The sequence below is a fragment of the Delphinus delphis genome, chromosome 12, assembly GCF_949987515.2.
Source record: "Delphinus delphis chromosome 12, mDelDel1.2, whole genome shotgun sequence".
Lineage (NCBI taxonomy): Eukaryota > Metazoa > Chordata > Mammalia > Artiodactyla > Delphinidae > Delphinus > Delphinus delphis.
Window position 1 is genome coordinate 29,721,679 of NC_082694.2, and position 23,160 is coordinate 29,744,838.

A 23,160-nucleotide genomic window follows, 5' to 3' on the forward strand; every position below is an offset into this window, starting at 1 on the left:
GTTATGGAAACATCTTTTGATAGACAAACATGCTGAACAAAGGCAAACAGGATTAAACCTACAAACAGGCCAGGCTTTCCTTGACGTCACAGCATCCAGGGCTGTTGCTAAACTCTGCTTTCTGGTAGGCATCCCTGGGTGAAAGAATTCATTTAACCTTATTTAACCCATATTTTCTTTTGTTTGATGGTTTCAGAATGTTCAGCGGAACATTCTGGTTTCTCTGAAGTGCAGATGATTCTGTCTGTTGGGTTAGGAAGGGGTCATGGGGGAAGGATGCAATGAAGAGGACCTAGGCAGCCGAGGTCCATTACATATTTCCCTTCTTTAAGCCACACAACCGTTCAGGACAGAAAGAGGAGTCGCAGAAGCTTTGCCTTGGAGCCCTGCGCCACCTCTGGAAGGAAACAGGACCAGCAGGACCCAAACTCCAGAGAGGTATTCACCCTGTGGAACAGGAGATCTTGTACAGGCGGAACTGATTCTAGGCGGGACGCCGTAGTTAGAAGCTCCAACAGAGGGGCCCTCCGCCTCCGGAAGCTGCCTGCCCACGGCACCCTCCTCACTGTGCTCTGGGGGCTGCTCCCTAAGGGCAGGCTCGGGGCCACAACCCGCCTTGGGACCCGCCTATTTCAGGAGGAGAGAGTTCACGGCCCAGAGGAGGCCTCAACTAGAAGATGCTAACCCACAAAGAGCTGAGGTCTCTGGAGCTGCCCCTTCCCCACGCTGAGGCACCGGGCCTCCCCAGGTCTGAGAGATACTAGCCTGGACAGTGGCCACAGGCCCCGGGCACAGAAATGGGAGAAAGGGGGAAGCAGCAGGGACTTGGCTAAGCAACACCCGATCCTAGCGGGTGGCCAGACAGCCCAAACCGAAGGCCAGACAGCCCTCTGGGGCCGCTCTCCCTAGGGGTTCTGCCCCACCGCTCTCTGATGACCGTGCTGGGTTTCCCTACCAATGTTCTCCCCACTCTGAGACCACGGCCCTCCCTGCGGCTTGGTCTGTTAGGATTTGGACTTAGCTCCATACAGTGGTTGTAGCGCTGGCGTGGGGGAGATTGTGGGATGGCAGCAATGCTAACGATGGCGATGATGGCAGAAGTAGGAGGAGTGGGCATGGTGGACGTGGTGGTGGTGGTGACGCCGGCAGTGATGGGACAATGGTGGTGGCTGTTACGCAGCGGTAGCCGAGGTGGCTCCAGCAATGGCAGGGCAGCGGCAGGAGTATGACAGTGACACAGCTGACAGTGATCAGGCTGCTATTCGACAGCCCTGGGATGAGCACCCCGGGGACAGGAATGACACCCACCTTCTTGGAGACAGTGCAGACTTGCTCAGCTGGCAGGTAGTCAAAAGGGAAGATGAACCTCCAGTTAAAGTTGCCTTCGCCTCCCAGGGACCGGTAATGCACGTCTGTCTTCTGCTTGTGCTCTTCAAAGCCGACCATCCAACTAGACACACACAGTTTAGAGAACACGGCTAGTTAAGGTCTCCACCGCAATACGCAGCCTCGACGTAAGCAAACAAGGAACTAAGAAGGTCATTGAACTCGGTAAGCGATAAAGGAAAAATAATTTGATGTACCAAATGTGTCATAAATTTCAAAATGTTCTCACTTTTCCCTTGAGGGATATCCTCAAGCCTTGTAAGTTCAATGCAAAGATTCATGTGGAAGAAGAAATCTGGTGGGGGTTGACTCCCCAGAGGCAGAGACCACTCCCATAAGGCCGTCCTTCCTTTCTTGTTCTCCCCCTTCCCTACCCCAGAGTTCCCCCTTTCCCAACCAACCACCACCCCCGAGGGAGCAGAGGCGACACCGTGGAGTCAGGACGGGTGGGAAGGAGGGTGACTTCCTACCCTTTCACATAAATGTCGCTCATCTTCTCCCCGGTGATGCTGAGGTCGTCCAGGATCACATCCTTGGTGTTCCAAATAATACAACGCAGGAAAAATCTGCAGAGAAGGATGACTCAAATCCACGTGGATTTCCCACCAAAGGGTGGGCAGTCCTTGTCCGAGAAGCCGAGAAGTCAGCTCACCCAAGACTCTGCTGCTTGCCCGGCTGGACATTTGGCCAGGCCCGCACAAGATTGAGGCCTGAGTGGCCCAAAGCCTGGCCCGAGAGCCACCACCTGCTCCCACCCGCAGCAACCAGTCCACCACCCTGCTCAGCTCTGAGCCTGGGCTGGGGTAAGTCACCTTCTGGCTCTCCGTGGGGTGATGTTGAAAGGAGGTCCCGGCCGCCCCAGGGCCTTTGGAAACAGGTCGATCCACATCTGCAGCTTCCCCTGGGGAGGGAGACATGACCCTGCTCTCTCGCCACCCTCTTCATTCAACCAACATCTCCTGACCACCCGCTCTGCACTGGATACTTGGAGCACAGGACAGGGAAACCCCAGGCCCTGCATGGAGAGGCTCAGCACACTGTAGGAGAGATGCCCTCAAGGGGACCATAGGGCCAACCATAGGGGTGAGCCCACTGCCCCACAGGCCGAGGACTGGGGTAGCACCTGGGGATCAGGGGTCAGGGCAGCTCTCTGGAGACAGCGATGTTTGCTGAGTCTCACTGTGCCAGGCGGAAGAGGGCAGGGGGCAGTCGGCCTTGGGGATGGTGTACACAGTTGTGGAGGCTCAGAGAGCATGGTTTAGTGATGGGGGCTCAGAGGGTTTCCACGACAGGAAACCACTCTACCTGCCACCACTTCGCTCCCTCTTTCTCTGCGAGCCGGCTGTTATCTCTGTCCCCATCTTACAGAAGACGGAGCAGGGATTGACCTAACTTCTTCTGGTTCACATGAGCGTGAAAGAGCTGACATTTCAACACCTGCAGTGCCACTCTGGGGAGCTGGTGGCCACGCCACCAAGGGGAGGAGAGCTCAGCTCCAAAGAGCAGAGAGGATGTTCTCTGCATGTCCACAAAGGCACCTTAGTGCCACAAAGGCTGCCTCGGCCCATCTCTGCCTGGAACATTTTCTCTCCTCCCCCTCCTCCAAACCCCTCCAGGAAGCCTCCGCACGTCACCCCTGGGCCTGCTGTCCCTCTGCCCACCCTCCCTCTGCCTGGGAGGATTCCCCTGGCCCTCCTGATGGCTGCTCTGCCTCTCTGTCATAGGCTCGCCCTGTCTGAACTCCCCACTGCCCAGCACAGTGTTGGCCATCTGCAATGTCACTGACTGATGGCAGGGGAGGACTCCCTGTGGCCAGGCTGAAACAGCGAGGCTTCAGAATGACCTGTGGGCAGCCAGAGGTCCAGCCTACACAGGGATGGAGGAGAAGCCTCATTCCCCAGGCCCTGAGGCCTGCAGGCAGCCAGGGGAGGCCAGGCTCAAGAGGTCCCCTCATAGGCCAACAATGGTAACCATTCAGGCTGTGGAGAAACTCCACAACGAGGGATTAGCCAAATCCTGAGGTCTCCACTGGTGCTTCTGGGATATCCAAGCTGTCCTTGGGGAGGGGTAGCTGAGGGTCAGGGGCTCTGGGGCCCGAGGGTGGAGGTCCTACCTGCTCGATGTCCGGCTGCAGGGGACTGTAGAGGGGCCGGGACTCCACGTGCTCAGGGACCAGGCCCTGCTGCCGGAGGACATGCAAGGCCAGACGCTCCTCCACTGGGCCCAGGTGTGGGTTCGGGACCCTGCCAGCCTCTGCCCCAGAGAGAAGACCAAAAAATTGCCAGGACAGAGTGAGCAGGAGATGGTAGGGGGGCCTGAGGGCCTCGGGAAGCTGTTAACCCTGCGGCCTCACCCCTAGCCCAGACACAGTTCTTCTGGCCCTCACGTCTCGTTCTCTGTAAGGGAAACCTCGTTGTCCACAGGCTCTGGGCTTAAAATCCAGATTCCCCATTGCCACCAACTCTACCAAGCCTCTTCTGTAAGTTCTCCTTCCTTTTTCCCACCCAATACAAATTCTCCCCACCCTCCAAAGCCCACTCCTTCCAGGAAGCCCTTCCAGATTGCTCTCAACTCTGAGGCTCCACAACTCTTCTCCCAGATTGGGCATCTAAGTGCTCTCAGTAGTATTCTCTGTTTCATGCAATCTCTTTGATTAGTAGCAGTAGCTAAAATAATAGCAGTAACAGAGAACACTTATAAAGCAGGAGCCAGGCACTGCTCTTCATAAATATTGACAGGGCTTGATCCTCAAAGTAACCCTAAAAGGTAAGTGCTATTATTAGCCCCATTTCACAGATGACAGACACGAAGCACTGGGCAGCCACACAGCTGGGGAGCAGGGCAGCTGAGATCACACACTCATTAGGAAAGGCGCATGACTGGATGCGAATACCCCTCCCCTCCCCTGCGTGCTTCCCAGGTACAGCTCTACCTGCCAGGGGTTGGGTCAGGGACTGGTACTGTGTATGGGGTGAGGACACGGCGGTGGTTCTGACCCTGACAAGCCTGGCCAACCAGCCAGCAACATGAACTTGGAGCCCCCCTGAAAGAGACCTTGACTGGTGGTAGGAGGGTCCACACATGTCTATACACACGTACACACACAGGTCTGTGCACTCAGGTGTGCCCATGTTCACCAGCACAGGTTCTAACATACACACACATACACACGTTCATCTGTCAAACCTGCCCTGCCCACTTTACTAGGTACCACTAAGGAAGCAGCACGGCATTGCAGAAGGACCACCGGGCCAGGAACCTGATTCTGCCTCTAACCAGCTGCGTGACTTTGGGCAGGTTGTTAACCACTCGTGGTCTGAATGGCCTCATCTGCAAAAACAGGGAGACGTCAGGCCTCACCAACTCTAGCTTTCTGGCTTTCTTTTCCTATGAATTTATGACCGTGAGCCCTGGTTCCTGTGCTTATGCTGCTCACAGACTAGCAGAAAGAAATGAGACCACCCCTAAAACAGATGCATGTTCTACAGGAAAAGAGACTGGGGGAGGGGTTAGGGCCTAATGGAAAGGAGCCTGGCTCAGCCACGACGTTGGAGAATCAGAGAAACGAAGAAGGAGGAGGGGGATTTGAGGTGAGGGAGCCAGAGCCTCCCTCCCCTTTTACAGCCTCAGCACCAGCTCTGACATCAAACATCTCCGAAACCAGCAGGAGGCGAGGGGCCAGCTGGGTCTGTAAACACCTCTGGGGAGTCTGAGCTGCTCTGGGTGGGCCGTGCAGGCCTATGAGCATCTCAGACACGCGGGGAGCACATGGCAGGACCCTCGGCAGGAGCATGAGACAGACCCAGAGCATTAGGCAAGACGGGGGCTACAGGGCTTCCTGCCACCCTTTGGATGTATCAGGTGAAGGAGTTGTGACTGGGGGCTCAGAAGGTAACGTCAAGGTGAAGCTGGCAGACTAGTATGATTAAGTAGAAAACTTTCTCAGCGGTGGGCTCTACACAAACTCTGACCAGTCTGTCCACACAAAGCTAGAAGCAGACTGATCCTAACCATGACCCTGATCCTGGCTTCAGACTCACCCCTCATCTTGCCTCAGACAGGCCCCAACCTGGTCTTAGACTGAGCTCTGACCCTGACCCACCCTGACCGTGGCCCCACCTTGACCTCTAATTTTCACAATGGTGTCCCAGGTAAGTACTGGTCCCAAGAATACCAAGTGCAAGTTTAGTCCACCTGTGCTGCCCTGGAGAGACTCAAGACCACACCGTGCTGGTGTGGGTTGTGTCCAGTGGTTACATCCAGCAGGAGAGGACCCACAAGAGAGAGGGAGGGAGAGGGAGAACTCACCTATTTCTTCGATGGTGTATTCTTTATCCTGAAACACTACACGGTCTGTCCGGTACACGGGGGCCTTGACTCTGCGCTGCTGGCAGAACAGGTGGAGGAGCTGAGAGGGATGGAGCTGATCCCGCCACTGGTTGGGTCCAGAGCTGAGGCCCAAACACAAGACAAAGATGAGACGCTCCAGGACACGAATGGGGGCAGAGGTGTGTGCAGTGACCTATGTACCCACACGCACGGCATCACCCACCCTTCACTTTGCCTGTGGGCACCCTGTGTGATTGTTCATCGTGACCGGGGAGCCCACTTCACACACAGAGAAACTGAGGCCCAGAGACAAAAGGACTTCTTTACGTACACATGGAGTTGGAACTGAAATGCTACCAATTTCCAGCTTTAAAGAATCAGACCCAGACAAGACCCAAGTTGGCAGGAAGTGGGAGGGGCTGGCCACACGTGAGTTCACCTTGGGGCCCAGTGGGGCTGTGTCCCATTGTCTGTCTCCCTTCTCCTTCCCCTCTCCAGGCCCTCTACGGTGCCTTAAGGAGAACTTGATTATAGACGTGAGGAAGAGCTGGGTTCTTAGCTTCAGATAAGCACGTTCAAATGCTAATCCCACCACTTACAAGTCCAGGTCTCAGTTTCCATATCTATGGAGTGGGGATAAGACCTGGGCTGACTGAGAGAGACAGTGTCTGTGCTGTGCTAGGCCCAGGTTGGCACACAGTCAGGGCTCGGCCCACAGTCAGGGAAGCAGCCAGTGCCCTGCACCTACATGCAGTAGGTCTGGGGGAGTCCGCAGCGAGCCCCAAACTTGGACAGCAGCCTGTTCTCCAAGTCGATAACCGTCTCCCCGATCTTTTCGTCCTTGGAGAGGAGGTCGTAGTCATAGAGGGTAACCTTCAGGTCCTTCTCCAGAGGCAGAGTGCAGGTCAGCTCGAACATCCTATTGTGGGGGTAGGCAGTTGTCATGACGACGCCAGCTCCCAGAGGTCACCGGACACAGCGCAAACTCAAGTGGGTGGCAAGGCTGGAGCAAGAGCTAGAAAGCCACCCCTGGTGTCTCCTCCTCCTCTCCCAGGACTGGCCTGCAGTCCACCCTCCTCGAGCCTCCTATAGCTCTTACAGCACACCACCCACAGCACTCCCAGTGCTGGGCTTGTCTGAGTGTGTGTGGTGTGTGTGTGTGTGTGTGTGTGTCTGTGTGTGCGGTATTCCCAAATAATCTGAGCTGGGCATATAGCAGATGCCTGCCTGATGGACCACAGAATGGACGAATGAAATGGAGCACAAGGTTAAAAATGAAGTTTCAACCAGGACACCTGGAGACAAGAGATGTGAAACTCCAGAGCCAGGTGCCAGAGCTCCAGAAATTTACCAAGGGCATGGCCTGGGATCCACTTTCCGGACTCCTGGGGCCTCACCACTCCTTCTGGAGTGGGATTAAGAGAGGATCTGTGTGGAGGTTTCTTTGAAGAGAGCTCCTGCCGTGCTCTGAGACCCCCCGTCACCTCCCACGGAGGTCAAGTGTAGAAGTGCTGTCCCTTCTCCCCTGAAATGAGTTCCCTGCAGGAGGGACACACAAGCCTGGCACCCGAGCTGTGGTGGAGGAAGCACAAGCAGCTTGTAGCAGAGAGGAGGTGTGGGTACGTTTGGGAGGAGCTGAGCTCCCGTCCTGGCTGGGCACGGAACTGCAGCGCTGCCTGCGGAGGGGGGGCTGCTGCTCTGAAGCCTGTCCCACGGGATCTGGGACTCCAACAGCGAGAGACTGTGGGGCGGCCCATCTGAGAACGGGTTGGGGGGTATGGGAGGGGGACACCCGCTACAGGGACACGGCACCTGCCACATCCCAGGAGCTATGTTAGGAGAGCTCAGGGGGTGTCTGAAAAGCCCACAGGAAAGCAAACATCTGCCACCCCAAGGGTGCCGGATGGGGCGAAGTCAGCACTTGAGATGGGCCCCTCCTCTCACACAGGCTCCCCAGTCCTAGACCTGCAAGTATGGCGAAGGACGGCAGGAAGGGGCGGGGGGGACACTGGGCAAAGACCCTCCTCCCCTCCGCACACACCCCCAAGGCGCACACGCTGTGCCCAAGGTGGATGCAGCTGCGAGAGGGAGCGACTGCCCTCCAGCCATCCGGCGTGCTCCTGATGACACACGAATGCACATTCTGGTTATCAACTTGAGACGGTGGGCTGACGGCAAAGCGGACTGTCTAAAGCTGAGCGGAAGGTGGCCTGCCTGCCAGTTTCCACTCAGGGAGTGAGGAAGGTCACCCGCACAGAATAAATGTCTACAGGAAACTGGCAGACAAAATCAGAGTTGTGTCTGATTATGTCCCATGAATTCTGCTGGTCAACACGTGGGTGATAGAAACAAAGAGCTTCTGCTGTGGACTCACAGAAGCTTGATCCCCCAAGCAGAGCAGGCGGCCGTGATCCGAGGGGGATGGTGAAACAGAGAGGGAGAGGCATGTTTCTACACTAGCTCCCCTACCCTGGCCTGGGCCCTGCGCGGTCCCGTCAGCATGGGGCCCCATGCTGGCCACTGGGGCTCACCAAACAGGGTTCTTCTCTTCCACCCACCATCCTCCCCGCAGCCCTTCCCTCCAGTTCCAGCCTGGCAGTGGCTCATCATTGGCCAGGACTGTTTCCCCTTCAAAAATGGCATTTCCCCTGGCTGATTGGGTCTCTCTGCAGGGCCAGATGACTACAACTAACTCAAGAGACACCGGTTCATGAATCCAGTGTGTCGCTTGACAATATCGGTACATGCCTTCTCCTACAGGTGCTAGAGAAATAACTGCCAACCTCCCTCAAGATTCTCCTTTCTCTGCCCTAGATACGCTCGCATCCAAACAGCAAGCAAGTCAGGAAGCCTGGGAACTACTCCCATGCAATGGGCACTGCTTCCTCCTTCCCTCGTTCTTAGATTTTAGGAAGCATTTTACCCTCTTGAGTCCACATCCTTCCGCTATCTGCCACAGATGAACGTGCAACAGTAAAAGAGAATAACTACTAAATGTAATAGGAATCCTGGATTGGATCCTGAAACAGTAAAGGGGCATTAATGGAAAAATCGGCAAAATCCTAAGAGTCTAGAGTTTAGTTAATAGTAATGCGCCAATATCAATTTCTTAATTTTGATACATGTACCATGGTTAGGTAGGAATGTTAATGGCGGAGGAAATTGAGTGATGGGTATATGAAAACTATAGTATCTTTGTAACTTTTCTGTAAATCTAAAATTATTCCAAAGTAAAAGTTGATCTAAAAAAAAGAAGAATTAGCAAATGCATGCTCTGGGTTTCCATTTAGATTTCTGATCTTCAAGGTAATTGTTTAACTAGGAGCTTCTGCAAGGACTCAGGCCTTTAGCGCTTAAGGAAGCGCTAGCTGAGGTTACACCCTTACAGACATGCAAGATTTAGGGAACACAGCTTTGCTCCAGGAGATGGGGACTTCCCAGTGGCAGCCACATCTCTCCCGCTGGGCTGTGGGTGATCCAGACTGGCACCTCCACCCCAAGACCCAAGCCACCCCAACTTACTTTCCAAACACAGGCTCCAGAGTACAGGGGATGTAGCTGTCCTGGTCACTCACCGACTTCTTCCCTATGGAGATCCTGATGTAAGGATCACACTGGAGGAGGAGAAGGAAACACTTCAGCGACATAACCTTCCCAACACGCTTCTGAGGCTCCTTCATTGCTCTGCCCCTCAAAGGGGCAAGGGGGCCTACCATCAAGAAGCTGCCTCCTGCCAGGCCAGCAGCCCCACCCAGCACACCACCCCCGATGTGGGCTTCTAGCCTCGGCTCTGGCAGTGGAAACTGGGCTCCTAAGTCCCCCATACTCCCAATCCACTGCCCCACTGGGTGAGGGCGGGTGGGGGCCAGGCCCATATCCTCAGAAACATGCCAGCTTGTGTGACATATGTGACTGGGCCAAGCTGGGGTCCTGTCTGTGACCTCTGCTTCAGCAGGTGGAGAGGGCCAGACTTTTTCAGCCCAGCGCAGCCTCCCACAAGCAGCAGCATTCCCTCAACTAGCCTCTGGAGCAGCCAGGGTCTCGGCACCAGGAAGGCTTGAAGTATATAAACTTGACCACAGCCACGTCTTGGAGGCCATCGGTGGTGCCTGGGCGGGGACTGTTCCATCTCTCCCTGTGATCTCCCAGCAGGGCATGGGCAGCTTTTCTCACCTTGAAAAGCAGGGCAGCAGGGATTGGACACCAGGCCCCTACCCACAACCTAGGACACAGGCTAGGCCTGCACCTGTCTAAGGAGACAAGAGAAGACCCTAGCCTCGTACCTCTGAACCCCACTGTCCCCCACTCCTGCCTCGCCTCTTCCTCTTCCTCTCTCTTCCCAACTTTACTCTGTTCCTCCCCCCATCTCCGGGTAGCTCCAGACTCCCGCCCTCCCTCAGGCTCCCCTCCTTCGCTCAGGGTCAGGACTAGAGTAGGTCAGTGAGGTACTCGCCTCAGGCACAAAATTTAAGGGGAAGACAAAAAAGCTTAGTAATCAAAATAAACAACACTTTAATGTGATATTTTAAAAATTGAAACCAGCACCAACAGTCCATGATGAAGAAAATATCAAAGTTTTAAATAAAGACAGGATCAGGACTGCTGATTTTTCCTTTTGCCTCAGGCTCCGCCATGGCCAGGCCAGCACAGTTACTCATCATGCTCTACCCCTCCTTCTTCCCTCCCCACCCCACCCTTGAAAGTCCCACAAAGTCCTGCCCCAGTCTACACCATCAATGTCCCTTGTCCTTATGCCTTATCCTTGTGCTAAACCTACACTGAGTCTGCTCTCAAACCTTTGCCAAGGTTTCTGACTCCTCCTAAAATATGGTTTTCTTCTCCCTCCCAGCCTATCAAAACTCCATCAATGCTTAAGAATCCTATTCCTTCCGGGAAGTCTTCCCCATGATTCCAAAGTCTTGTATTGACTTTGGCCTTTTCTGACCTGGAACACTTGGCCTTGATAGAACTCCAATGCAGTCCCACCTCAGGTTTGTACATCTTTGTCTGGTGTCCCCACTTACTGTGAACTCCCTGGGGCAAAGAGTGTATCCAAATTCTGCAGCCTCTTTGTACCCCAGCCTACCATTTATTCCAGGGGAGGTGAGAGCTCTAGGAATGTTACCTTCCCATTGGGGTCCTTGGGCTGCAGGCCAAACGCTCGGATAATGTAGATGCGGACCAGGCATTCCTGGGGCCCCTGGGAAGCCAGCTGGTGGAACTGTCTTGGGGGAATGGGGATGGCCGGGTCTTCTGGGAGGGGATAAATTTTGAAGAGGCCCTGAACAGAAGGAAGGGTCAAGTTTAATTTTCATCCTCAGTGTCACCAATACAATCACCACTATGTCCCTTACTCTCATCACCACTGCAATCACTAAGCCCAATGCCATCCCATCACCCCCATCGCATTCTGCATCAGCAGCATCACCGTCACCACCATCATCTCCATCACCCACATGGTCACCAACTGCAGCACTGGGGTCATTACTGATGTTACTACAGTACTTCTGCCCCCACCCCCTTCACTCATGGCTGCCACTCCAGTCTTGGGCCTCCCTGGGTTAGAGATGTGTCCTCAAGGACTTACCTTAAACTCCCCAATGACAGATGGGTCTTCCATCTCCTCCTGAGTCTTGCCCCGGTAGAGCTTGAAGGTGTTACAAAAGTCAGACAGGCCCTCAAAGTCCTTCACATTCTCCAGTGGTGTGTCATAGACCTGCCACATGGGGGGACAAAAGAGGGGGACAAAGGAAAGAGGGAAAGAAGAGGGACAGCAAGGAAAGAGGAAACATGACAGTATTCAAGTAAAGGAAAGGAGAGAAAGGACAGAGAAGAAAATGAGGGGGAAAAGCCATAAGCAAATTAGAGAACAAAGGTCAAGAGGAAGGCAGGTGGGAGAGGTGGAGGTAAGAGAGGGGGCCAAGAAGGAAGAGAGGCAGAGAAGAAGAGAACAAAGGCAGAGATAAAAAGGATGCAAATCATGGAGATGAGAGAGAGAAACGGGGTGGAGGGGGAACCAGAGAAGGGAGTAAGAGGGGAAGACATTTGTTCAGCAATGCTGGAAAACAGGGTTTTCTGATTAATCCAATATTCTAGATACCCGAGAGTCATCAGATACATGGGTGGTGCATTTTTTGAGAATAAGATCACAGTCAAACAAATAAATGAAAAGTTAACTGACTTTTTATTTGAAGATCAAGACAGAACTCTAGAAGATTCACAAGTCAGCAAAATCCTTACTGTCCAGGATGTCCAAATGGCAGTGGATCAAATACTGGGCTGAGGATGTATTTTGAGCACCACTTTAAATTTGTCAACTCAATTTATTTATCTCTCCTCTCAAACAATGACTTTTACTTGTTAGAGCATTGCTTAGACCTAAATGAAGCAGTAGTCTTCTATTATAGATGATTAAATGTACTTAATTAATAGTGATATTAACCCACTTAATATACATGCTAAAATTGGTTATAATCTGAAACTGACTGGCAAGACCGTCGGCCCTCCATATCTGCGGATTCCATGTGTTGAATCTGCAAATATGCAACCCGCGGGCACAGAGGGCCTACTGTACTTCAGGTAAGTCCCTTTCTCATCTCGCTAAACATTTTTTCTCATTAGGCCGAGCTCTAGTTCTATCTCTTCCATGAAGCTCAAGTTCTATCTCTTCTAAGAAATAATTAATTACGTGAGTGATATAGCTTCATTATTAAAAATTAGAAAATGTAAGTAGATATAAAGAAAATATTATTATTGCCTTAAATTCTGATTTCCAAAAATGACAACTAATTATTTGGTTAACATTTGGTATGTATCATTTTGAATATTTTCTTGCCATATTTATATAGTTGCATCATTTCAGTCAAAAGACCAATTCTTCGAGGTGTCTATACTACCGTTTTCACTTTCTTATTTCTGCTTCTATTTCTATTATTTTCTTCTACTATTTTAAGGATTTTTTCTTCTAATTTCTTCAGTTGAAATTTTAATTACTTTGTTCCCTCTTTTCTGATAAGGAAAACACTTATTGCTATGAAATTGCCTCTGCTTACTACTGCCTTAGTATTGCCCCATTTGTTTTCATGTATAATGTGTTCATTTTTCTTTTCTTGGCATTCCATAATTATAGTTTTATTTTTACTTTTTGATCTAAAAGCTATATGTGTAATTAGTTTTCTTTCTTTTGTTTTAACGTAAGTTTTTAAGGCTATAAACTTCCTCTGAATACTGCTTTAACTGTAACCAGTAAGTTCTAAAAGGTAGGGTTTTATCCTTGCTTCCCAGATATTCTGCAATTTCTCTTATATTTTCTCTTTCACCAAGAATTGTTAAAAGAGAGTTGATTTTTTAAAAATTTTCCAGATAGAAGTTTTCTTGTGCTTTTGAGCTTGTTATTAATTTCTAATTTTATGGCATTATATTCAGAAAACATTGTCAGTGTTTCATCACTTTTTGAATTTTATTAAGATTTTCTTTATGCTCGATCACATGGTCGATTTTTGTTTTGGAGTTTTTTAAATTAATTTTTATTGGGGTATAGTTGCTTTACAATATTGTGTTAGTTTCTGCTGTGCAGCAAAGTGAATCAGTTATACGTATACATATATCCACTCTTTTTTAGATTTCCTTCCCACTTAGGTCATCACGGAGCACTGAGTAGAGTTCCCTGTGCTATACAGTAGGTTCTCATTAGTTATCTATTTTATACATAGTAGTGTATATATGCCAATTTTGTAAATGTGCCATAGGGGTGTCTCTATTTTCAAGCTACCAGGTTCAATCAGGTTAGTAATTACTTTAGTCTTCTATATCCTCTCATGCTTTTGTCCCCTTGATCTGACATGAACTGAGAAAAGTGAATTAAAATCTCCGCCACAAACCAGTATATTTCTATTTCTTCTTCTATCTCTTGTAATTTCTGTTTTGTAAATATTGAGGTATTATTTAGCACATAGATATTCTCATGACCATCATAACTAGGAATTGCAGTATTTAGCATTCTAAAGTGCCATTCTTTGTCTCATCTAATTTGGGGGACCTGTGTATGCTCTCATCTAATATTAAGATTGTGACTTCTGCTTTCTTTTCATCTGCATTTGCCTGGCACACACTTTCCCAATCTTTGATATTCAACTTTTATGAAGTGTTTTATTTTAGAGTTAGATTTTGCTTTGAGATCTGCTTTAAATTTTGTGATTAATAAATGATTGATATGACATGTATTGATATGACAGATATGTTTGGTCTGGTTTTACATTTGTATTATATTTACATAGTCATGTAATATGTTTATATTATGTTTCCTAGTTTCATAGGGTTTTTCTAAAAATCTTTGCATGGTCTGTTTTCTGTGTGTGTGTGTGTGTGTGTGTGTGTGTGTGTGTGTGTGTGTGTGTGTGTTTTAGTTTTTCTGAGAGCTAAAATGACCTGAGTTTATGCTCTAATATTATTGTGTCTTTAGGGGCAGTATTCATGGGTTCCCCACTATAGCAATGATAAAATAATCAAATTTCATCTTCCTCCCTCTCCCTCTCCATCACCTAGTTTTAGACAATATTATCTATCTTAATGTTTATGTTCGTGCTGTTTGCTTATAATTTGCTTATATGCCTATTATTTGATTTGCCAATTTTATTATTTATATATTACATATATTAATAGCATAAACATACCTTTTAAACCACTTTAAGTGTACAGTTCAATGACATTAAGTACGGTCACACTTTTATGCTCCCATCACCACCATTTATCTCCAGAATTTTTTTCATCCTCCCCAGTTGAAACCCCAAACTCACTAAACAATAACTCCCTTTCTCCCCCCACCCCCAGTGCCTGGCAACCATCATTCCACTTTCTGTCTCTATGAATTTATTACTCTAAGTACTGCACATGAGTGGAATCATACAGTATTTGCCCTTTTGCAACTAGCTTATTTCACTTAACATATGTCTTAAAGATTCACCCATGTTGTAGCATGGGTCAGAATTTCCTTCCCTTTTAAGGCTGAATAATATTTCATTGTATGTAATTACCATATTTTGTTTATTCATTCATCAGTCAATGGACATTTAGGTTGTTTCCACATTTCGTGATTTCCAATTTTAAATAATATCTGTCAATTCTATTTATTCTGTAATATGACTATCAGTGCCCTTACTCTGTATTCCATCCTCTTTCCTCTTTACCTAACTTTTGTCAGTTTTATCGTTTCTACATTTTCAGTATATAAGGTATTTACATTCTGTCCAGCTACCCTAACCCTCCCATTTGTTTCCATCTTAGGCCTAAGGTAAAATATGCTCACAACCAGTCCTTTTGTTATGGTTTTCCCAGTTACCTCCAAGTTGAGATGGCTCCTAGATGAGCTCCAATTCATCCCGTAGGAGTCCCTCAAGACGGGCTCCTGGGAGCCATACTACCTGTCTCCTGAATGTGAATACCTGTGTGTCTATAGCCTTTATGCTTGAAGGGCAGCTTGGCTGAATGTCAAATCCTTGGGTCACCCTTTCTTTCCCTGATGATCTTACACATGGTGCTCTATCATCTTTGGGCATTAAATGTTGTAGAGAAAGTGAAGTCACTTTGATTTCTTTCCTTTTTTAAATTATTTAAATTTGTGTGGGGGGAGAATGTATGTCTACCCAGAGAATTTTTTCTTTATCTCTAGTGTCCAATAACTACACTAGAATATGTCCCTGGGTTGACCAATCTGGGTCAATTTTTCCTGACACGCAGCAGACCTTCTAATATGCGTACTCAAGTATTCTTTCATTTCAGTGAAGTTTTATTAAACTATCAGCTGTTTGTTTTAGTTCCTTGTTTTGGTTGTCCTCCTTGCGGACTCCAATTATACAAATGTTGGATCTCCTTTCCCTGACTACTATGTTTGTCATTTTCTCTTTATTCTTTTATAACTCTTTCTTTATTTCCATTTCATTCTGTCCTCTATGCCCCTTTCTGTGTTTTCCAATGTGGCCATTCTGTCCTGTGCTCCTTCCAATTTCATGTTTTCTTCTCCTTCTTTCCTGAATCTTACTAGCTCATATTTCACATCTTCTCATCTCACCAGCCCTTCGTTCTTTTATTTCTGCTTGCATTCTGACCACCCTATTTCTAAAAAGTTAACAGCAAAATCTTTCATCTCATCTGTTCCTTGGAGAAATTTTTCTGGTGGGTATATATATATCCTCTTCTTTTGGTTAAGTTTTGTTATATATTTTCTCTTCTTTTTTTCATAGTATTTTTAAATTAATACTGTGCTAACTTTTTTTTTTGTTATTACTTGTCACTAAATGTGTTAGATTTTCCTAGACCAGTTATTTCCTTTGTTCCCATAACAGAGGCAGGCTGTTCCCTACAAATATGGTTCATCTGTGTGATTCTTGTGTAGCTCCACCTTCTCTGTTTTCTCTGAACCAAATCAGGTCTAAGAAGCTTTTGTCACCAGCCTGAACCTGTCTCCAAAGTTCCCATGTCCATTGTTGTGAACAAAGGACATATTTTTATATTTTACAGTGAAACTTCAATTTCGGGAATTATATTTTTAACTATCTGTTATGAAAATTTTCAAGCACACACAAAAGTAAAGAGAATAGATAATAACTCCACATGAATCCATAGCCTGTCTTAAATAATTATCCACATTCTTTTATTAGGAAGTATGGGGTTTTCTGAGATCAGCTACCACTATGACCTTTCATCATTTTCATGCATCTTCTCTTCATTTACTGCCGAGTGGCTTCTACCCAATCTCAGTTGCCTTTGGACAGCCCTTACATGTATTTTGGAGTCTGCGGGTTTTATTTGTTTCCAACTTTTACTGAAAATGAAGTTTGTGGGTTTGAATGATTTCCAAAGAGAAAAAGTGAAAAATGCTGACTTATGCAGCCATGTTCATACTGGAAGTCCCAATAAAATACTTTTTAAATTTCCAAGTGGTTGGTCTTTTTGTTTAAACTTTTGTTATTAATTTCTCATTTTATTGCATTTAAATCTGTCTTGTATGATTTCTGCTTTTGGTAGCCTATTACTAACCTAATATGTGATCAAATTTTGTAAGTGTTCTCTGAGCATTAGGAAAAATGCATTTTCCATTTTTAAATTATTTTTATTCTCTATTTTAAAGCTACTCTTGATGTAGCTTAGAAAATATTTACCTTGTTATTCAGATCTTTTATTTCCTTATTTATTGGTTGCCTGTTTCATCTGTCTAGGAAAGAGGTGCATTAAAATCACCACTGCAATTTTAATTTCTGTAATTTCATGCCTTCATTTGTGTGAGGTAGTACTTTATATATTCTTATCCATTTTTGCTTTAAGGATTTCTAAGCTTTATTCTTCCAAACATTAATGTTTGAGAGTTTTTGCACTGAGATGTATATCTTTTATTTATACAAAACACTCCATTTTGTTTCCTTTGCTTTTTACTTTAGTTTCTATCTGTTTCTCTTTTGTTCATACTTACTTTATTTTGTTTGCCAAAATATTTACTACTTTAGCCATTCTAAGTTGTATTGTCTTAGATGTGTCCTTTAAAGACATGATAATGAATTTTGACTTTTGATGAAGTCTGAGTCCTTATCACTTAGTAAAAGACTGTAACCCAGTTTTATTTATTAGGAAAATTAATATTCTTTTTCTATTGTGTTTTTCTATGATTTCTGCTTTTCTATGCTTTCTTGCTGTATCTTTGTTTTCTATCTTTCACTATTGTGACTATGAGTTGTCTTTTTTTCCCTATGATAGCAATTTCCAAAATATGGGTTTTTCCCCCCACCCACTGTGTACTCCATTCTCTCCATAATACTACAAGCTATTTTTCAAAGACCCATGTTGGTGGTGGTGGTTACTGATCCCTAAAGAACCAGCATCTCTTCCAGATCTGCTTTTCCCCCCAGAAACAGGTTGAATGCATTTTGTTTTTAGACAGCCCATTTTCACTTGGAAACTGTCACAGATCTCAGAGAGGTCAAGCTGGTGGGCTGGGTGCCAGTTCAGCATCCGGCATCTGAGGGAGTGGCAAGGGTGCCAGGGCCATGGGCCACCCTGGCAGGAGTCCTCATTCTTACTTGGCTTTTCTCATTTTTTGGCAAGGCCACAGTACCACATGCCAGACTTAATGTGTCGGACCTTCTTCCTGGTACGCAAATAGTTCTGTCTCTTTGCCCAGCCTCACACACCCACCTACCAAGTCAACAAAGAACTTGCTGCCTGGGGAGGCCTGAGCCTTCTGACTGCTGCTGCCTGAGGCCTCATCTCTGCCCCTCCAGGTCTCCAGGTACAATGACATGGGGGCGTCCAACGTACCAGAGGCAGCTGTGGCCGCCTTGTGAGATCACCTTCCATACTGGTCACCCACCACTACAATAAGCCTCAAGCCTCCTTCACCTAGTCCCTGTTAGGGAGCTCCTTGGGCTTTTCTTGCATGTCTGACAGCCTTGGCCCCCTCTTGCTCTCTAGGTAGGGCTGCCAGGTTTAGCAAGTGAAAATACAGGCCACCCAGTTAAATTTGAATTTCGGATAAACAACAAATAGTTGTTATATAAGTACGTTCTGTGCAATATTTAAAGCAAATTTATACTCAAATATTATTCATTATATATCTGAAGTCCAGTGTAACTGAGCATCCTGAATTTTACCTGGTAACCCTCTCCATGACACTATGTAACTCCTTCAGGGAGTAATTTTGAGTCACCTCTGGTTATCTTTTTTAAAAGTAGTCTGCTTTTAAAAAGTATAACTGTATTTGTGGAATTTCCTCAAAATACCAGAATTTGGCTGACTCATCCCTGGTTTTGTGTTGTTTTTCGGGCTCTGGGGTTTTTTTCCACAGAAACAGAGTTTACCATATTTTTATATGTGCTAGGTAATTTCTATCCCAGTTGCAGAGGTGGGGGAATCAGAGGTACATTCTCACATTGACTTTCCTTTTTATTTTAATGGAAAATTTTTATAATAGAAAAGTTCAAATAACTTTAAGAGAGACAGAATAGTATAACAAATCCCTAAGTACCCATCTCCAAGCTTTAACAATTTTCAATATTTTGCAATTTCAATCAACTTTAATATTATGAACATCTATCACAGGGTGACCCACATCATCTAAATAATTCATTGAGCATTTTAAAACAGATCCCAGGTATCATTTCACCCATTTTAAAACAGATCCCAGGTATCATTTCACCCATAAATATATATGCATATACATATAGGTATACATATATTCTCTTTCAGTTGCATCTCCCGCTGCCCAGTGCACATGCCCAGGGACTGCTAGACTGAAGAGGACATTGTGAGGAGGGCTCACCTTTAGAGTGTCGAAGTCCTTCTCCAGGTAGGACCCGCACTTTTCCCTCTCCCCTATCGAGGCAAAGAATTTGCTCCACCAATCAATGAACTCCTCCTCCTGAGTGGGTAGAAAAAAAGAGACTGTTTCAGAAACAGAATTTGCCAAGCAAGTTTCTTCTGGACCAACACCAAGCAAGGCTGATGGGCTGGCCTGGACTGCAAATCTCTCCTGCTGGTGTGAGTTTGGGGGAGCAGAGAGCTGGAACTCTCTGCCTCTCCAGGGGCCAACTGTGCAGTCAGGAGAAAGGTCTTCACACCTTCTTGGTGTTGAGAGGCAGAGGCTCTCGCCCTGGCCCTGCCTACCTGCACCGTGTGATTCTGTTAAGCTCTTGGGGCCTCCCTTTTCCTTTCTGTGAAATGGGCATAATCATCACAGTCCCCCTGCATTCCAGGGGCATACTGAAGCTAAAATCAGAGGATACATAGGATAACTCTTTGGGGGGAAATGTCAATAAAGTGTTATTTATTAATAAAATACAGTACACCCAGGAAAACTCAGACCCCAAAGGGCTATCCTGATCCCCGCCAGACCACAGACAAAAAAAAGCTTCCAAAATCAGAACTTAGTCTCCTGCAAGGTCATATCAAGGCAGAGTCCCTGAAATTCAACGAATACTAAGTGCCCATTATTCAAAAGACACTATGCTCAATGGGGGAAATTAGGTGAGGAGAAAGGAAGTTAGTGACAACACACTCTCTGCCCCTTCCTTCCTTCGCTTATTCATATCTGTGGGCAAAGGTGGATGAGCCTGTTGGGGTACACACTGGTCTCCCCGCCGTTTATTCCTGGACAAGGCCCTCTTGGCTCTTGTGTCTAGAATGCTCCTTCAGCTGTGTCCTGTGCAGGTGTCTGGTCACTCAGGGAGTCAGCAAGCTCTCTGAAGGTGGGATTATCACTCTGCCTGGTCTCCCCCAAAACCCACGCAGGCCCAGGCACTGGGTCTGTGCTGCCGGTAAAGCTCTCCCAGTTCCATGGGAAGGGCCCAGGACAAGGTGTCAGGAGAGCCCATTCTGGGGCCCGCTTTCCTCCTCTGTATGAGGCGGTCAACTAGGGGATCTCTCAGGAGCTTGCTCTGATTCCATAAAATGAACTGAACCCCATCATGAGTTTCTGGAAATGCTGGTGCTCCCTTTAGACCAATGCCCAGTCCATCAAGCTCCACCTTATTAAGGGTTAGGACATGCTGTTCTACCTTATTAAGGGTTAGCACATGCTGCAGGCAGACAAAGGGAACTTGAACAGGTACAACGGGGACAGCGTGGACTGAGGTTCTCAGAGTCTCCACCCATCCTGGAAGTACGGCACTAACACCATGTGTGTGGCCAGAATATGGTGCCTAGACAGAGCACCAAGTGGGTGCCAGAGTAAGGCTGAGTCTACAGAGAGTCTCTGTCTGACCAACTTACCAGGAGGATCTTCTGCAGCCAAAAAGGGGAAAAGAGGTTCAGATGGGTTAAGATACAGGGTAGCAGAGCTTTCTGAGTTGTAATGACTCTCAAAACAGCCAGCAAGGCAGACACCGCCCCTGATGTTTTAAGTTCAGTTTGAAGAAAAAGATGTCACGGATGAATAAACATACACAGACACACATATCAAACTCACCCAATCACGGACACACAAAAGAACATATTTACACAATCATGCCCAAGGAGATGTGTATGCTGAAACACACATATATCCCCCCAAAGTACACACGCTAACACACAGGCAAATATGTACACAGAAGTAGGAATGGTTAGAATGGAATTCAAGTTAGCTGTTTGATTCCTCTTAAGTCTTTCTTTTCTTCCCCAGCTCAGATACTTAAAGATCTGAGTTTATGACTCAGGCTCAGAGTCAGGCATAAAAAGGCAACAATCAGTGTATTTTGTACAAGGAAATGACAGGAACACGATAGCTGTGGGAAAGTCATTACATTTCCCTCAGTCTTGAAAAACCAAGTAAATTTTTTTAAAAAAAGAATATGGAGACAGAGATTCTGAGTAATATGATTAACAGTGCCATTTAAATACACAAACATCATGTAATCTAAAAACAGAACTTACACCTTCTTTTCCAGCACCATTGGAGCACTTAGAAAAAATTAAAAGCCAAGTAGCCAATGTCAATAAAGTCCAAGGAATAAACCCATTACCAGTCACACTCTCTGACCTCAATAATAAAACTAGAAACTAATGAGAAACTCAAAAATTCCAACCTTTTAGAAATTTAAAGATGTACTCTTAAAACCCTTCTGAGTCAAAGGAAAAACCAAAACTAAAATCATAGATCCTTAGAAAATACCAAGAGTAAGAGGGCTATGCCTTAAAACTTGGTAGCCAAGTCTGTACTCAAAAGAAAATTTAGTCTTAAATATTCTTGCTTTTATACAAAAAGAATGAAAATAAATAACCTGATAACTCAAGAAGTTAGAGAAAAGTAGGAAGATAATTTGAAAATGATGAGTAGAATTATGGAGAATATTACAACTGATAATTCAATTCCAGAGAAAACTTTCAAAAGATCAAAAAAATAAACATTAGATTATTTACCAAATCTAATGTTAAAAAGTAGGTACACCATTAGGAATAAGAAAGATCAAATAAAAAGATATTATGGGGCTTCCCTGGTGGCTCAGTGGTTGAGAGTCCTCCTGCCGATGCAGGGGACACGGGTTCGTGCCCCGGTCTGGGAAGATCCCACATGCCGCGGAGCGGCTGGGCCCGTGAGCCATGGCCACTGAGCCTGCGTGTCCGGAGCCTGTGCTCCGCAACGGGAGAGGCCACAACAGTGAGAGGCCCGCGTACCGCAGGAAAAAAAAAAAACGATATCATGGAGAGAATAAAAATATTAAGAGATTTGCTACACCCAAATCAATGGAAAAACCCTGGAAAATCTAGATGAAGTAGGTAACTTTCTAAAAATATATATAAATTGCCAAAATTAATTCAAAAGTAATAGAAAACATGAAGAGATCACTTCCTGAAAGTGGAAGAGATCTCAAAAGAACTACCTCCAAAAAAGACATCAGGCCAAGATGGTTTCTTTGGAGGCAGGTTCTATCAGTCTCTCAAAGAATAGATCATTCTTTGTTCCACAGTATAGAAAAAAAATGAAGTTTCTCCCTTTCATTTTGTGAAGCCTGACCAGGGGACACACACACACACACGCACACACACACACACATCAATCCTATTCCTGAACAGAGATATAAAGGTCCTAAATAAAATACTAACAAATAGATTGCAGCAGTAGATTTTGCATGGTCAGACTGGATTATTCCAGAATGCAGGAGTGGCTCAGTATCAACAAGCAAGGAGAGAAAACCCAAATAATCATCTATAACAGAAATTTGCAAACTATGGCCTGGTAGCCAGCCACCGGGTTTTGTAATTTACATATTGTCTGTGGCTGCCTCTTAAATACAACAGCAGAGCTGAGTAGTTGTGACAGAGACCTTATGTCCCCCAAACCTAAAGTATTTACTATCTGGCCATTTAAGAAGAAGCTTATCAACCCCTGATCTATATAGGCAAAAAAGAAGGGAGTGTGAGGGGTTATAAAATTGTTATAAAATTTTTAGTTATTTCTAAATGAAGCTCTCATGAGTTAAGAGTAAAGGGAAACTTTCTTAGCATTGTAAAGACTATCTTCAAGCAATAGCCAGCATTGTACTTAACAGTACCAGGCTTTCTCCCAGAAGGAAGTCTGCCTCAGGGTTCAAATCCTGCCACTCCTAGCTGTGTGACCTTGGGCAAAACTTAACTTCTCTATGCCTCAATTATCTTGTCTGTAAAATGGAAAAACACTAATACCAATTTGACAGAGTTATCATGAGGAATAAATGAGTCGTATGTATAAAGTACACAGAACAGTGCCTAGCACGGTGCTACTGACAATAGTATTGCTTTTTTGTGTGGACCAGGTTAGCTTCTGGCCAAGGGCTGGCTCTCTCACAGACTGCCAGCAGGAGCGTAGCTGGCCACAATCTTTCCAGAAGGAAATCTGGCTGCATGTTTCTACAGCCCCAAAAATGTGCCTACATTTTGACCCATCACTCCCATTCTAGAAATCTATTCAAAGAAAGTATTTATAGATATGCATAGAGATTTAACTAC

The 23,160-nt window shown here is 46.4% G+C and overlaps 1 protein-coding gene across 9 annotated transcripts in view; it reads right to left on the bottom strand.

The window, feature by feature from the left end:
- The window catches only part of DYSF (dysferlin), a 221,972-nt gene that overhangs the window by 20,136 nt on the left and 178,676 nt on the right, over positions 1–23,160 (bottom strand). For all 9 annotated transcript variants that reach the window (XM_060026401.1, XM_060026399.1, XM_060026397.1 and 6 more), the window contains 10 exons: positions 19,022–19,120; positions 11,303–11,431; positions 10,841–10,996; positions 9,238–9,329; positions 6,464–6,634; positions 5,695–5,837; positions 3,500–3,639; positions 2,199–2,287; positions 1,857–1,952; positions 1,309–1,450 (listed from right to left, as the gene is read on the bottom strand). In XM_060026401.1, coding sequence (XP_059882384.1) covers positions 1,309–1,450; positions 1,857–1,952; positions 2,199–2,287; positions 3,500–3,639; positions 5,695–5,837; positions 6,464–6,634; positions 9,238–9,329; positions 10,841–10,996; positions 11,303–11,431; positions 19,022–19,120 — 1,257 coding nt within the window. The remainder of the gene's footprint in view (positions 1–1,308; positions 1,451–1,856; positions 1,953–2,198; positions 2,288–3,499; positions 3,640–5,694; positions 5,838–6,463; positions 6,635–9,237; positions 9,330–10,840; positions 10,997–11,302; positions 11,432–19,021; positions 19,121–23,160) is intronic.